The 17,888-nt window shown below is 31.2% G+C and overlaps 2 protein-coding genes across 2 annotated transcripts; one reads left to right on the top strand and one right to left on the bottom strand.

Moving 5' to 3' along the window:
* Positions 1 to 10,823: 10,823 nt before the first annotated feature.
* Positions 10,824 to 13,099, top strand: LOTGIDRAFT_139771 (hypothetical protein; the record flags this gene model as incomplete). The annotated part of the gene is made up of 6 exons (XM_009049864.1): positions 10,824 to 10,893; positions 11,354 to 11,442; positions 11,578 to 11,652; positions 12,009 to 12,133; positions 12,514 to 12,612; positions 12,967 to 13,099. Coding segments are annotated over 6 exons (591 nt in total), but the record flags the coding sequence as incomplete, so codon positions are not given.
* A 716-nt stretch (positions 13,100 to 13,815) lies between these two features.
* On the bottom strand, positions 13,816 to 16,854 carry LOTGIDRAFT_238298 (hypothetical protein). The gene is made up of 6 exons (XM_009049863.1): positions 16,660 to 16,854; positions 16,323 to 16,446; positions 15,928 to 15,987; positions 15,271 to 15,432; positions 14,728 to 14,812; positions 13,816 to 14,377 (listed from the first exon to the last, which is right to left on the bottom strand). The coding sequence occupies exons 1-6, from the start codon at positions 16,821 to 16,823 to the stop codon at positions 14,121 to 14,123; spliced, it is 852 nt and encodes a 283-aa protein (XP_009048111.1). The 5' UTR covers positions 16,824 to 16,854; the 3' UTR covers positions 13,816 to 14,120.
* Positions 16,855 to 17,888: the final 1,034 nt, after the last annotated feature.

The following is a 17,888-nucleotide window of genomic DNA, read 5'->3' as shown; positions in this document are numbered from 1 at the left end:
TTGGCCAGTTTGTGTTAACAGCTCTGTTGTTTCAGCTTTATAGTTTCAAAAAAGGAACAGGTTTTAACATTTGGATATTTTCATTTTTCGATTTTGACCTTTATTGACATTTGTTGACCTATATCTTTTGACCTGAATAATGTAGAAGCTTGAAATTTAAAACACAATGTAACATTTGGAATATCAATTACCCTATGCAAAAAAATTAAGGTGGGCGTGGCACATCCGGGTAATATTACTCATTATTGATATTTTTGGCCAGGAGCATAACTCGCAAAGTATACGTTTGTTCAAAATGGAACTTTGCATACAATTATCTCATGAATTGAGCCACTTTGTCTTAGAAGTTCGGTTGTTTCCGCTTCTTAGTTCAAAAAAAGGAACAGGTTTTGGAAATTCAAAATTTTCAATTTTTGACCTTGACCTTTGATGACCTTGACCTTTATTGGGTCAAAGGTCATTGACGTTGTCTATTAGTTTATGCTTTCATATTTGACCTCTGACGTCTACTTTCGCTTTTATAGCTGTCCAAAAACATCCAAATTCGCAACTTTGGACTGCTCTAGCACGTGACCTAATTAACCTAGAGAGTAATTTTTTTCGGTTTCCTAATGTGCTTCTCGTGTACTTTACATAGATATATAACAATCGTTTTTTAAAGCAAAATTGAAATTAGTGATTTTTTCAAATTTGAGGTTTTTTTTTTACAATATTTGCGACTTTTTGAGCTTAGTGTATGTATATGTTATGATCTATTTGATGTAGAACCTTGATATTTGGAATATAACTAGACACTTCGAATATGAATTCACCTATGACAAAAAAACTTATGTGGGCGTGGCACATCCGGGTTGAATTACTAATTGTTTACATTTTGGGGCTGGGGCATAACTCGCATAGGATGCGTTTGTTCAAAAAGAGACTTTGCACACAATTACCTCATCCTTTTGGCCAGTATGTATTAACAGCTCAGTTGTTTCAGCTTTATAGTTCCAAAAAAGGAACGGGTTTTAACATTTGGATATTTTCATTTTTCGATTTTGACCTTTGTTGACTTTTGTTGACCTATATCTTTTGACCTCTATTATGTAGGAACTTAAAATTTGGAACATAACGTAACATTTTGAATATTGATTAACTTATTGAAAAAAAATTGAGTTGGGCGTGGCACTTCCGGGTTAAATTACTCATTATTGACATTTTTGGCCAGGGGCATAACTCGCAAAGTATACATTTGTTCAAAATGGAACTTTTTACACAATTACCTCATATTTTGAGCCACTTTGTCTTATAATTTTGGTTGTTTCCGCTTCATAGTTCAAAAAAAGGAACAGGTTTTGGAAATTCAAAATTTTCAATTTTTGACCTTGACCTTTGTTGACCTTGACCTTTGTAGGATCAAACGTCATTGGCATTCGCTATCTATTTGTACTTTCATATTTGCTGTCCTATGTCAACTTCCGGTTTTATAGTCGTGTGCAATTAGAAATTTTGATGACGTATATCTCTTGATCTTGACCTTTTTAGACTTTCTCTTTTACAAGATCAAAGGTCATTGACCTTGGCTATCTGCTGATACTTTCATTTGTGAGGTCTGGCGTCTACTTCCGGTATTATAATCTTCTAAAAAATGAAAATTTCTGAACTTTAGACTGTTCTTGCGCTTGATCTAATTATCGTGGAAGGATGATTTTTTTGGGGTCTTTTGCAATTTGCTACATTTGCAAAGTCCCACTCTGTGCCACGAGTGGCTCTAGTTTTTATTTGTTATTGTATTTAGCTCATTAATTTTTTTTTTATATCATATATTTATATCATTTAACATTTCAAAAAAAGGCCTCTCTAGGTTAATGAGATGGTTAGTAATATAGAAAGGGACACCAGACCTATCAGTCTTACACTAAGAAAACCAAGCTACTGAAATTATAGTCAAAATGAATCATTACTTACAGACAAAGGAAATTTATTCTTCAGGTGGTCATAAAATTCTGCTGGGCTGAAAAATATATAGTATGAAAACCATCAACTAAATCACATATTGACAAAATGAAATATGCTAATACAGTGTCATTTTGTTCTTAGAAAAACAAACAAACTTCAACATCTTTCATATGGTTTCAATACATATTAAGTTGATAATATTAAAATAGAATTTACTAGAGTGTTTCTGTATTGGGCTAGGCCATTGTTTCTCAACCTCAAAAATTTAACTTTGTTTAAAACTAGTTTGCATGACATTAGAGGAATAAAGCACCAAAATCTTCAATGAAAGCTGTACAACAAACACAGTCAAATAAATTATTGACACAGACTAAAGAAATATTATAATTAGAAACTTATAGTACCCTCTGAGGTGTTTGCTGTCGCCCCAATTGGGTAAGATATCATATTTAATATAATGATACCGACCTGTATACCGAAATATAAAATACACCATTGGAGGTCAAACATCCACCATGACATTTCCATGGTACATTATATTTATGTTTAACCCCTACTATAGCTTTAAACTCAATAACACAACCTATAAAATAAATACAGATATGGTCAAAATCTGGTCGACTGGTGTTTAAATTTCAATTCTCAATATAGCTGAAAATGGATATGAATCTTATTTTAATGTTCATTGTTAAATTTCAAAGATATTCGGTTATTAACTACATAATAGCAAAGGTCCTTGAAGGCATCATCTATTAACTAAGTAGAATAAGGATGATTCTTTCTTTTCTGTCTTTTAACTGTATGGAGAAATGCAATTGCCTTCATATTTGGTCTATCCGCTGATTAAGCTATTACTTTTTAAACTGAAATTTGACATCTTGCTTCCTTTTATTTAAAACATGTGCAGTGAGCATTATATCACTTCAATCCAATAAGTAAAGTAACGAAATTCGAAAACTTAAATATTTTGATTAATGCCTCAAGAAAATCAAACTTGCACAATGTCTCACTGAAAACTCACCGTTATCATCATGGTGTATATTGACTAGACTAGATGTACCATCATTAGATGATAGAATGATCTCCCCTTTATGACTACTTAATGCTGGAATATAACCAAAAAGCTTAATTCTATATGACATAGATTGACTGAAAAATTTCACATATCATCTTCAACTTGTTATGGAAAACAAAATTAAAAATGGTTGCCTTAAGTTTTGGACATAACAGTCAACTCATGCTCAAAATAAAGATTTGATAAAAACTATTTTTACCTTTATGTTAAGGCTACATATTACAAATTTTTTCCAAAGTAACATTTGTTGGCATATGATAAAACAAATTTTAATAATGTTCTGGTTTGATTGTAGTATTTATCTAACATTTAGTCTCTTCTTTACTCTTGTATAAAGGCTCAAATCATAATTCTATTGAACTCATTTGATAAGTTTTTTTCATGAATAGCTAATAAATATACATGTATAATCTCATAAGTTGTAGGTCCCTCACATATTATTATTTACCTGTAGCTTCTAATGTATGTGTACCCTGACTGAAAGCTGTCTCGGTTATATCTAAAACTTTCTCTTGTAAATATAATATATGGGTTAAAACATATTCAGCTTTTGTTGACACTAAAATTAATCTGTCCTGAAAAACAAAAATATTTATGGGTTTATTACTTACAATCTAATTAAAATTAGAACACGAAAAACAGAGAAAAAATATCAGAATACAAAAAGATACGAAATTGTAATCTAATTTTATTAATAATGAATACTTTACATAAGACTTGATTATTTAGATTCAATTTCCCAGCAAAAATATAAGACTAAATATACAAGACTAGAATTTATAACATTAGATTCAATAAACAAGACTAGAATTTATAACATAAGACTGAATCAACCAGACTAGATAACAGAAATACTTACATTAGACTCAATCTTCCAGCACAAACAAGATACAGGAATCAAATCCTCATCATTATAGACAATAGTCTGATGTATTTGAGGACTGCTGATATTTTCATTGTCTATATTCAATATCAGAATTATTCCATTATCATACCCAATGGCCAGATAGGCTGAAACAGTTTTAAACAGACCATCTAATATTCTATTTACTATTGAAATTAAAAAGAATTATAAAGGGCATTTTAAAGTAGGCATTTTCGGGGATTGATTTGGGTCTTTAATGCACTTTAATAGTCTTAAGAAATACTAAAGATAGTGGACCACAGCCATATACACCCACCACAGCATGCGAATCAAATTCGAACTTGATCTTCGTTTTATGGATATGTATACACATACCGAATTTCATTTGATTCCATCAAAAAATCTAGTTTTTAGAGCGTTTACAAGCAAATGTTGATGGACAAACGGACCGACAGACCTTCGTTTCATGAATATGTATGCACATACTGAATTTCATTTGATTCCCTCAAACACTCCAGTTTTTAGAGTGTTTACGAGCAATTGATGTTGATAGAAGCACTTACTGTATAGAGGTTAAAGGGCGATAACTCCTCAAAACTGACGTAAGAGGCCTAAATCTTGAAAAAGCCTTAAATTTTAAAAAAATTAAACGAAACTTTCTCAAACCTTTCAATTTAGGTCCAATAACATCCATTTTAAGTTTCATCAAAATCAGTTGAAAACTAAGAGAGTAATAGCATATTCAAGATTTTGGGGCAAGGGCAATAACTCTGCTTCTAACAGTCGAAAATAGCTCAAATTCGAACTTGATCTTCGTTTTATGAATATGTATACACATACCGAATTTCATTTGATTCCATCAAATTCCGACCGACAGGTTTGCCGACAATATACGTCCACATAGAGAGATGTGGTCGTATAAAAAGCATGAAAATTGCATAATCCCTTCAAATATACCTCAAACTAGAAATTTCACTGTTTATTTCTATATATGTGTTTTCTATGTATGGCATAGTCTCACTAAAATTTGAGTCAAATTCTTTCACTTTCAAAAGTTACTAATTATGGATTTGAAGGCTCAAATTTCGACGATAAGCTGTGAACACTATTACTGATTATGTAAGCTAAAGAAATTTCTGATTCTGAAACTAAGGTATGATTGGTCAAACAGATAGTGAAGGTTGCTCCTTTAAAATAACCATGACGATATATCACGATTATATTAATCAAACACACTTCATCAATAGAAATTGCAGTCCTACTTAAGGGGACATTCCCATTTTTTGTAACATGTTTTCATTAGAAATTATACTTGAAAATATTTCTAAAGTATGCTATTTATATCTGTGTATCTACTTGATCAAACTGAATTTGTTTTAAAAGGGTTAATTAAAATCGAACAGTACTAATTGTTAATTAAACAGTTCGACTTAGTTTTGGTGTTTGGCTTTTTCAACATTTTTGGTGTTTAAAACATAACGGTTGGATTAAAAACTTTTACCTGGCCAAGATAGTGCTGTTGGATTATGAACATACCTGTGTTAGTATTGAGGTTGACATCTAACCAAGATAGTGCCGTTGGATTATGCACTCCAGTTGGTGTTACAGAGTGAATTGCAAAATCATGGCTGAAAGAGTTTAAAGACTCATTCATTTAAATCAAACTGAGGGTGTATATCTTTAATGCAACATATCAATTGTTATAGATAATAATATCATACAAATACATGTATATCATAGTCTGCATACATGGATGTAATCATTTTTCATAAACATGTTGTAGTATTTTTAATCATTCAAACCAAAAAATTGCATACGGTAAATTGTCAGCGCTTAGAAATGTGTTATTTGCATCAAATTACCTTGAAGTTACTGGATGCTTTACTTTCCATAAAACAATATCACCATTTTTCATTGCTGAAGCTAAAATACTGAACTTTTCACATTGGATCTTGATAGTTTTTGACCATAAAATTTCTGTAAAAGAGGAATTATTTCTCTGATTTCAAATTTCTAAATAATTTGTGATTTTTCAAATCTTCTTTGGTGATCTGGAAGAGTGCAATTCTATTCTACATTTTGATATGAACTATAAGACATTTCTAAATACCTGTAAACTTAAAACTTCTTGAACTATCTCTGAAAGAAGAGTCTAAACTCAAGGATTTGATAACTGAAGTTTATAAAAAAATTTTAGTAACTCACCAACAGCAGCCATTTTGTAAGCCTTCTCTTTGATCTTGTGTAACGTTGGATCATCACAATTCTTTTTATGTTTTTTACAATATTCTCTATATATTTCAGAGAGTTCACACAGCTATAAAATAAAGGATTGGATAAAAATCTACATCAAACATCACACGATACATAACTCAGCTAAGTTCAATAAACTTATTGAGGGGGATCAGTACTAAATGCGCTTTAATGCAACTCACAGAGATCAAAGACTAAACTTGATTATCACTTTGAGGCATTGTATGTAAATGCTGTGAATTTTATCATGTAATGATAAATAATAATTCTCACCAAAGAAAAGTCATCAGTACGCTTTGAAATGTAAATGATTAATCTGTGATCATGAGACAAACCTGCCAGCAAACATCTACAAATTAGATAATGTGTAATAACATGTATATACAGAAAGAACAGTAGTAGAAAAATTAAAATATATCAACTTCTACAAAAGATAATCTATAGCTTCAAAAGCAACTTATCTATCTAGTCCAATCTAGTAGTAGACAAATCATAATGTTTCTGGAAAGTACCTGCTTTGTCAATTGTGAATCAATGATATATATGAATTTTTGTTCATAATGTTAAGTTTATTTTGGTTTTTCCATTTTAGTCAGTAGGTGGCGTAATCCTCATAAATATCAACTTTGTTCGATTATAAAGTCAAAATGCACCATTAGCTATATTTCCACCACTTTTTTTACCACCATGATATATATTTCAAAATGTACTCTATTTGTATTCTGACATACCTCTGTAATGGGCCAGCATCATTAGGTGACCAAGTAACACCACATAATGTTTTATGACAAGACTGTGATAAAGAGGATGGTATAACAGTCTTATTTAAAATAGATGATTGTAATTCCTCTACAAAAGACAAAATATTTGAGTATGCCGTCTACTCTAAGAAGAATTTTGTCAGATCATAACTACATAAAAAAAAAGAAACAAAACAATCAGATCTGCATTTCATTTGTATTATTTTGAAGCAAACAATGCCCCACTGCAGTTGACAGCTCAGGGATGACCAATTAATCTAAAACAAACCTTCAGACAATACTTGCTCAGCTTGTTTCAAGCTAAAAGAATCTTCATTAGTGTTTTCCAGTTCTGATCTAGGTACAAATCTTTTCTCAAAATGTGGAGCGGAGTCTGTAAAATTTGCATCATATCTGTGTTCCTAATTTGAAAAAAGATTGAATAGTGAATTCAGTGAAAAAGTATATAAAATTTAATGCCATATTCACACTAGCAATTTCCTGTAAAATGATGAATAATCTTAAAGGGACAGGTGTGTCATTTTTTTTTACCAATCGAACCTTAGTCTCAGATACGATAATATTTTAGTTAAGCCAATCAGTAATAGTGTTCACAGCTCACCGTTTAAAATTGAGCCTTCAAATCCATGTGTGTCCAGAATTATTCGAAAATGAATGTTAAAATGACGACTCATCATTATAAGATACACTGTGATATAGAAAAGACATATATAGAAATAGTGAGTAAAATTCCTAGTTACAAGTATTTTAAAAGGAATTAATGCAATTTCCTTACATTTCTAGTACTTCTGAAGACTATTTACATATATTCAACACTCAAATCAATGCCCCTTTAACCTATCTTGACTAGGCTTGAGATAAACAAAGTCAGTCCTCATTCATTTCAATAGCAAAATTTTTTGCCCTGTTACAAGAGGTTGCAAAGTCAGCAAATAACCAGTCTTCATTGACAACCTTCGAAAGTAAAGTTACTTAATGGATAGGTGGCTTATCTCAGGCCTTGAATCAAAGACTAGCTAACGTAAACCTATAGGCAGGTTACCTCAATTTTGATGGTCGTAACCTAAAAGGTTACGATGGTTTTATTTGAAATATAAACGTTCCATTGCATTGTTCGATTTCGATTCGTCACAGACCCACTAATTCTTCATCTTTTACCTTATTTCGGCAATACAACACATACAAATTTTATATGTTTATTTACATATGTCATTGTTTTTATTCACATCCAAGTTGAAATCCTCATGGAAATCCTATGATTTAAACGTTCTTACACGGAAGGTCTCTCGCCACAAGATTGCTTTGTTGACGATACCATTACGGGTAGCCTGATAGTAGAATCCCAAATGGCTGCGCCCTTTTGACCTTACACTTTTCCTTTGAAATCCATTTATCAATCCTTATCAATAATTGGAACAATATGCCATGGAAAAGTGTATTAGGCCCTACTGAGAGTCTCAGATTGCCTTTGGGTTGATGAAAATGCTAACCACTGGAAAAGTTATTTTTTGTAAACATGACATGAAAAGTAGGGTATTTCTTGGAAGGGAAGTGTGTCTATTTCAAATGTCAAATCACTGAACCTTATATTTCTATTGACTCAAAGACATTGTTAGACCCAATGGCATAGAGTTTAAAATTTTATTTTAAATAAGCTTATTCATGAAATGAGAAAATTCAATTCAGAGCTCTCTATGTTGTCAGACAGTAATAGTAATATAAATAGTCTGCCTCTATTCCAGTCTCTGATGGCTGTTTTCAAAGTTCTCGGCTAAAATAAATAAAAATTGGCATGCTTGAAGTTTGGAAAACCGAGACACATATCTAAAAAAAAAAAAACTCTCATCAGGAACACTAGATTTATCTGACAACATAATAAATAATTACCAAAACGTAAAAGCCGTCATCGGTACATATTGCCAAGTCGTTGTTTTCTGAAATTTCAACACAGTTCTTACAATTCACAAATGCTCGAAAAGATACGACTATTGAACTGGGCGCTGCCATTTTAAGTGTTCGAGAAGTCGACTTTTAACAGCCGAAAGAACCTAGGCTTAATGACTTAATGAAATTTTCAGAAAGTTAACACACACCATATTACACGATTATGTGGGAAATATGCTTAGAAATATAAATAACACCCTGGAAATAAATGAAATATTTTGCAGTAACATCTGATTCGAATGTCTTTAAAAACATTTTCGGACATATTTTGTCTCAGCATATGACCTGGATAAGGCAATCGAATACAAATTAATGTATGTAAACAAATGCACATGGCTTAGTTATTCCTTACCTTACCTTGGTACATGAAATATATTTTATGAAGAAGAAATCTTAAAAAACATATATTTTTCAATGTCATTCAAATTTAATTTTTCCAGCTGCGAAAATAGTAAGTTCTAATTATAATTATCATAACGTCATTGAAATTTTTCTTCAGTCTTGAGAACTGTGTTTTTTTTCTTATGCAAACACATGAAAGAGAAAAAAATACAACAATATAAATGTACAAAATTCTTTTGGGCGTCAAAACTTATTTGTTTTAGAATTTGAAACTTTATTTTGGATTTTAATGAAATTATTGAAAAAATCAAATTCAGAAAACTCCAATGAGTGCATGGAAGGAAACTATAATACCATACTCATACTCTTTTTAAAGGTGACGTACAGAAGGAAGAGGAAAGTCTATCAAACTCCACAAAAGATGTAATTTCTTGCAGTAGAGAAGCTTTTGAAATATTTCCTGAAGTTGGTGAACAGGTCAGTATAAAATTAATGTAATTATTAGACCGAAACATCTGTCTCTATTCCAGCCTCTGATATATATTTGGACAGATGTCAGCTGGTGTAGAGGCAGAAAAATGGCCCTGTTAAATTGGGACATTCTGCATCTCTGCAGGTGCTGGGGTTTTAAACCTATTAAGACACCTCAGATCTGCAAAACCCAGGTATACATGTATTGGAAAGATGAATATTTTTGTAGGTTAGTCATATTATCATTTTTTCCCTACACCATCTATGTCATGTCTCCAGTTCTGTCAAATTTTATTTTTTGGCGAAACTAATCTAACACCGGCCATTTAAAACTGTGTAAGCAGCCAAAAGTTCAAAGGGCACAGAGACACGTGATGCTAACAAAACGAACGTTACGGTGATGCCCAACACTAATTTACAATCATCTTAAAGATGGGTTTCCTCATTTTTTATTGTCAAATTAAGCAAACTTTTTGATTAATTGGTGTTTCTAACGAATTACCATGTGTATTAATTATATCATTATGTTCTTATTGCATATGATTAATAGTATTTTAACTAATCCTAAATGTCCATGTATGAACAGTCTGGATAACGAAAAAATACATTTTGACCTTTCTTGATCGGTCACTCATTGGAATTCTGTTGGTAACTCTCTTCTAATTTAGCTAATTATGAAATAATCATGGACAAACTGGTATTTGAAGTAACTGGAACACCTCTACTTCGTATTAGCATTTTTCATTTTCATAAATGAATATAAGGGAACCCATCTTTAAAGGTAATCCAATATTATGTTAGAGAAAACGCATTTGGAGGTATGGAAAATCCCCTTTTAACAGGGTCAGTTTATTCTGACTCTACTCCAGCTGACAACTGTCAAAATATCCATCAGAGGCTGGAATAGAGGCAGGTGTTTTGGACAAATATGTTATAAAAGGCATTTAACGCTGTATATCTGTCCCACTTACAAAATTGTAGGAAAGTATCCTAGTGGACAACTACGACACTCTTCTTAGCAAAATTTATTATAAGGCTTTTGAATAAATCTGACACATTATTGTCATTACAGACAAAGAATCCCAAATTAATCCAGCAAAGGTTTGTTAATGGTTTTAACTTAACAGTATTGGATCCTAATGTTATAGAAGAAAAGGTCAAAACTCAGAGTCAAGAAAACCAATCTGATATATCACAGGCTCTAAATCAACAATCAGATCTTATAGAAGGTATTTATGAAGGTAGGTATTGAATGAAACTGAATGGAGTTTTACATCCTACTTTCCATTTCAGGATCTGGCTATTGTTGAGTGACTATAGGTGAAAAATTATCAATATATGGAATATATGTATTGCAGAAAAAAGAGATATTGTTGTTCTTATATTTGCTAAACTAGGTTAAGTGTTTCATTGAGTATTTGTATCACTAGTCAAAAGTTAAAATCTGATGTGGGATTAATACAATTCATTATGTAATTAGTGACAAAAGTCTTAATTCCCAAGACCTTGCATGCCATTACCATCCTAGAATGAGAACACTCTGATGCCAGGGCCAGTGTTCTCCCTGAGTTAGCTACACCTTTGACCCATGCCACAAAGATCAAAATAATATTATTCCAAGATACATTATGTTATAACTGCTAACTCTATCTTAAACACCAGCCATACCTCTGTTTTTTTTTTGTTCTTAAAATATTTTAGGTGGGTTGACAATATGGGAATGTGGTATAGATTTAGTCAACTATTTAATATCCCAACAAGGAGATTTCAATGGTAAAAATGTTCTGGAGGTATTGTATGAAACATTTGCAACATCAGATTTGAAATCGTTTTCAATTTGTGTTGGTTCAGTTATATTGAATTAAATATTATTTCATATCAAATATGTTTTCTTTAATAATTCTAACATTTCTATGTATAATTAGCTAGGATGTGGTGGTGGATTACCAGGAATATATTCTGTAGTCAATGGAGCCAAGTCTGTTCACTTTCAGGACTATGTAAGTAGAATTTTAAAAAGTAAAATAGCTGAAATGATTTGACTGGAATTGTTAAATTATTTATAACAGATATAACTAAAATTATTGAATGACTTATGACAATGGTAACTGAAATTATTTAATGATTTAAAACAGATATAATTAAAATTATTAAATGACTTATGACAATGGTAACTGAAATTATTTAATGATTTAAAACAGATATAACTAAAATTATTCAAAACAGATAAAACTGAATTTATTCAAAACAGATATAACTGAATTTATTCAAACAGATAACAATGATATTATGGAAAGATATAACAAAAATTATTAAATGATTTATAACAGACATATCTATGAATGTTATTTTTTAGAATAGTGAAGTTATAAAAGAATTTACTATACCTAATGTACAGTTAAATATTGAAGAAAGAAAGTGTGAATGTCGTTATATAGCTGGTGATTGGAATACCTTACCAACAGTTTTAATTCAAACTAAGTAAGTGATATTTGTCAAAATGACCTTTTCCTGTCTGCTGCATGGGCCTAATTCATACAAATCTATAGCCACGACCATCCTCATCCAATAATTATAAGAAACATAAAATTGACCTAGTCATATAACAGCACATCAGGTGATACATAATTAATTCCTAATTAAATAAAACAGATGCATCCATCACAAAAAAGGGTTGGATAAACTGTCTGATCACTCCAAAAAAGATGGACAAGTCTTAAAACAACCAATGACTGGCCCTATGGTATGAAGAAGGCCGAAGTGAAGCAGGTTACAGTAATATATAGTCAATTACAAGTATGAATCTACATAGCTGATATTGTTTTGATTGGTTATTGAATGATTGATATTTTCTATTATAGATATGATTATATATTATCAGCTGAAACTATTTATAATCCCAATCATTATACACAACTTGTTTCAGCTTTAAATTCTCTTCTACATCCACAGGGTCAAATGTATCCTTGATAAATATCTATATTTCCATTAAAACTATGGAATTTTAGGTGGATTTGGTGAAAATAAGATTCGATACAAATAATAAATGTTGAACATTCAACATTTGCTTTATTATTTATAAATTTACCCTTGCATAACACTTTTCAGAATGAAAATTCAAAGTTAACATAACTTTGAATTTTCATTCTTGTAGAATTGGATTCCAGATACCCATGAGAATAACCTCCTGGAATCAAACTGCTGAATTGGAGAGATTCAGATTTCAATTCCAAAAAGGTTTGCAGATAGCTGAATGTGGGCTCATACACATCATGTATCAGAACATAATCATTGATTTTCCTCAGCCATTGCAGATTAATTTCAGCTAAATCATATTATTTTGGTGTTGGTGGAGGAACTAGGTTATTTGAGTCTTTTCTACAAGAAAATGGTGTATTTTCGAGTGAAGTTGTACATGTCATAGAAGCTGGTATAATATTTACATAGACTTGTACTACATTTTCACTAAAATATGGCAGTTATCTGAAAAAACCCAAAAATATTGGATGACCTAATTTATTTGTTTATCTTTTAAAAACAATTACTTTTGTTCTATTATGCAGTGTGGTTAGTTTAATTTTTCAGGGCTCATTTCTGGTTGATCTCTAGATTGTAACTATCCATTGAATTTTTTTCAACTAAATATAATTTTCTGTTATCAATTTTTCCATATACTAAAATCATCACCCATTTCAAAACTTAAATTGGCTTTCTTGTTATTTATAGGTGTTCCAAGAGAAATTATCAGACTTAAAAGAAAACAGACCTAAATTGAACTATTGTATGAAAAAGACATCTTTATGACAATAATAAACTCATAGAGAAACACACACAGTAGTGTATATTTGGATTTGAGCTTTGTTGATAATCTCAGTTGAGGTTTTTCACAAGGAGCTCAAGATATACTTGTGACAACTGCTAGAAGTGATATAAAACTCAGTTTGTTAAAATTATAAAGATTAAGTTATATAAGTGACAAAGTGTAAAGAGACTGCTGGGTAAAAATCTTGGAATTGAATTCAATGTGATTACAATCATGAAATATATTTCATGGAATCTTCTATTTCTGTCTTAAAAGTTCTCAATGGTTGAAAGTTCACTGAAATTGATGGAAGCGGCTGACAGGAATAAAGCCAAGATACCAAGATAACAAGTGGAAAGATACTGGAATACTGGAATATGCAGCACTTTGAGGTTCAACCCTATATTTGATCATAGAACTTTAAAATAGTTCTATGATTGATGCAAATAGAGGCATATGATTCTTGGACATGTTAACTGCTCTACCAGACCTGTGTGGCAAGCAGCTTGCAAAAAAGCTCTTAATCCAAGCCCTTCTTATATATAATATCCAAGTGTCGAGTGAACAAATATAGGAGAAATGAAATGAATGTTTAGGTTTTATTTCAACCAAACACAGCATATTTATATCATCCTGAGTTATTAAATTTATTTAGTAACAACATCATTATTTCTTCAAGCTTATTTTGGTACTGTCAAATGTCTTTTCATCCAGGTTATCATTTAAACAAATATCTTGTGTTGAATTGGAACTAACTTTAGAAATATAAACTGTTGTTTTCGGTGATGCTTTCACAATATTAATAGCAGCTTGAAGTTTAAGTTTTATACCTCCAGTGACATCATTTACAGACTGTGATGTTTGGATATCCATGAAAATGTCTCCGTCTGTTCTAACTTGAATATGTTTTATAAGTTTAGCCTCTGAAAAATATCAAAATAAAAAAGACATATTCTGCTTATTTTTCTTGAACTTTCACCAATTTTTGTCAAATAAGTTCCGCAGCCAAAGCTGTTGGTATTGAACTTAAGAATTATCTGTAATCAGTTACAGCTGGGTTTACTAGAATAATATTGAAATATGATTTATTCACTTTAGGTCAGCGCTTTTTTGCACTGGTTAATATAAGAACCCACAACCTCCATGGTTTTACTCAACCAAATCAAGTTACATGAAGCTTTCAACATCTATTCTAACCAGGTTAGCCTCAATTGTAAATGTAATCTGATTGGCTTACACAATTAATTGATTTCAGTTTCCGATTTTAACTCACCTAAATTATTTGGAGGTTTATCAAAAATACCATCAACATCTGATATAAACACCACTTTTTTAACTTCAAACTTTTCACAAATTCTCTAAGAATGAAAGATTATATAAGGGATATAAATATTGTTTAAATATACCATAACTTCATTGATAAGGATGTTGAACAATAATGTTATGCTATACCATTTCTTCCCTTTCTACAATGTACAACTTGAGTTAACTAATATATATCTTCAGGCCAATGCAGATATGGGTTTGCATATCTTTCACATAGTGTGCCAGTCCAGATCTAGCACATCAAAAGTCACATTTGCTGCATTTTAAAATGAAAAGTTCAAAGTGACTAAATTCAGCTGTCAAAAAACTTGACAAGGAACAAAATACTCAAGTTTGCGAGTATGAATTTTGAAATAACAAGTTTTTCACAATTGTCCATGATTGTTAGATACATTATTGACTTCTTAACTTAAGCCATGAATTGAATCAAGTGAATGGGAAGGAATTCTATCTACCCTTATATCAGCATTCCCTAGTAGTCAAATCATACCTCAATAATGGTATCACCACTAAGGATGGTACAACCTAAACTCTTGTCAAACACAGCATCTCCATGTAACACAGGCATATAACCTTGATTTAAAACTGCGTGTATCATCTCACATCCATCTTCTTGTACTATTCTGTTATCTGTTTTCCAGCTCAAAAATGGCTGCAATGTTAAGACATACTAGTATAATTATTATTCCTTATGACCTCTGTGGTTTACCACAGGCTTTCCATCAGAAACATTCTGTTTATATTGAGTATTGACAATGTCCAGTGTCCAGTGCAGTATTATAGTATTATATCAACAGTACAAGATGGGAATTGTTTTCTCATTTTGTCCAGATATCTTGTGTAATCATTTAATCAGTTTCTCTAGTTTTTATTTTATTCTACATCAATTAACCACCACTAGAAAACAAACCTCATCCATTTGAAATATGAAGAGATCAATTTGTTGAAGTTATTGTTTTTTAACATAGTGTTTTTGTCTTATCATTTTCATACTATTTTACATTGCCAATAAATACTAGGGTTCTATACAGAATGCAGCCAACTTTTTAACATTTTGAATGATTCAATGCCCTAGTATTTTGCTCTAATTCTAGGCCAACATCTTTGTATATATATTGTCCAACAAGAATGGAATGATTCTACTCACAGACAATGAAATTGCAGGAATTCCTTCCTTGAGCAGATTTTCAATAACACTGGCATTAAGCTGTCAGAAAATAAAGTTAATCTGTATCAATCAGTAGGCCCTATTTGAAAAAATTAATTCAAAATTGTGTATATTAAGCCTTTAGCTAATCTCCAATCATTGATAATGAGAGTTGGAAATCTGGAGAATTCAAAATCAGAAAGCAAGACATAATCCAGTTTGGTAAATGAAATTCCACATCTATCAACAGTTTAAAATATAAATAGAATAAAAAACACAATACGGGGTTATTTATGTTTGTCTAGCCTAGCTACATCGCTAATGTACCGGTACTTAAACTTTTGTCACTGTATTTTATGTAAGTCTACTTTACACGTAAATATACAGTAGCCTACCTTCAAAACTGATTGTCGTGTTAAGGAAAATCCTAACTTTATTTTATCTGTTTCAAATTTAGTTGATAAATGACTGTATCCACTAGAGACATGGTATTCTTTAGCTTGATGATGTCCAAATGATCTGTGCAAGAAAAAGATAAGGAAACTTAATATATTAGGCTGTAATATAAGTCGTTTTGCCATAGAAAAAAAACAACAAGAAATGCGGTATTTACATGCTGAACAGAGACCATAATATAGCTATATGTAAAAGCAATGACGGTTGGTTACGTATTTGTATTAGTCATTTTACAATGGTAACGGTGTAGTATCTAAACATAACCAAAATACGTACCCAGCACCATGAACAATAACACAATTTTTGTCTGAATTCAAACATTTCTTTACTAAATGAGCGCACCATTCTAAGGCCGTAACCCTCAAAGTCTCGATACAGTCTTTATTTGTAATTGAACTCCCCCCAAACTTAATAATCAAGTCAATATCGTTTTCCGTCATTCCGCACAATTTGCGTCAAATCGGACAGAAATGGTTTTTCGTACCCAGTTGTAGCCAAATTTTAAATCCGACACTGTTAATAATAATAATCAGTCGATAGAAAAGGCCCAGATACCAACTCAAATCAAATTTTTTTCGCGTAGATATTCGATGACTAGTATTTCATTGTACAGAATGGACAGAATAACAGTTGCCTTGTTAATGCTATTAAAAGAAAGGCTTTTAAATCCTTGAGTGGATGATAGTTTATATCTTATTTTATCTTGGTTGTACAGCGACACCTGTCGTCATAATCATGACCTTCAAATAAATTCGACATGTATTTGGAGAAATGCTCCGTAACATATGTATTTTAACATTTAGTTGGTAGAGTTTTGTGTTTGGCGTTAATGCATTTGAAGATATGTTGAGCTAGATTTGTATTTGAGGATATTTTTGGCAAGAATATATAAATTCAATAATTGGAAAACCGAATATTTATCGAAGAATGTTCATTTTCAGTACAAATTATGATTTTTGTATATATATAAATGTTAAATTTTCAATAACAAATGTTCAATTAAGCGTGCAAATTAAGATATAAGAATTTAGAATTAAGAATTAAGAAATAGCAATGAAGAACATTGAATAAAAAGCCATAAATAATTGTTTCAATTAAACAAAGGTTTCCTATTCTGTGGTTTATTTCGAAAGTAATGAAATGTGCATAAGGGACCGTAACAAGGTTTTTCTAAACGTTTATGGTCTATTAACAATAAACATTCAAACACGTACACTTCAATAAAAAGAAAGAAGTTTATAAGATCTATGCTTGTTATGGCTTGTTATTGGGTAGCCTATGCGCTATCGTAGAATAATGCTTTTTGCAAGCCTATTATTTTGCAACAATCCAAGCGAAACAAACATTACACGTAATACTTTTTTGGAGAAACTTAATACTGAACTAGAGTTGAGGGCTCCTAATGTAATATACTAAGTTAATACAAATTCAAGCCGAAATTTAACCAAGGTAACAGAACAAGGAGACACATCTGTTGAACCAGGAAGATTTTAAATCGTGTAAGA

The sequence above is a fragment of the Lottia gigantea genome (assembly GCF_000327385.1).
Source record: "Lottia gigantea unplaced genomic scaffold LOTGIsca_140, whole genome shotgun sequence".
NCBI lineage: Eukaryota > Metazoa > Mollusca > Gastropoda > Lottiidae > Lottia > Lottia gigantea.
Note: the sequence above shows the minus strand (reverse complement) of the source record. Positions and strands in the feature narration are given on the sequence as shown.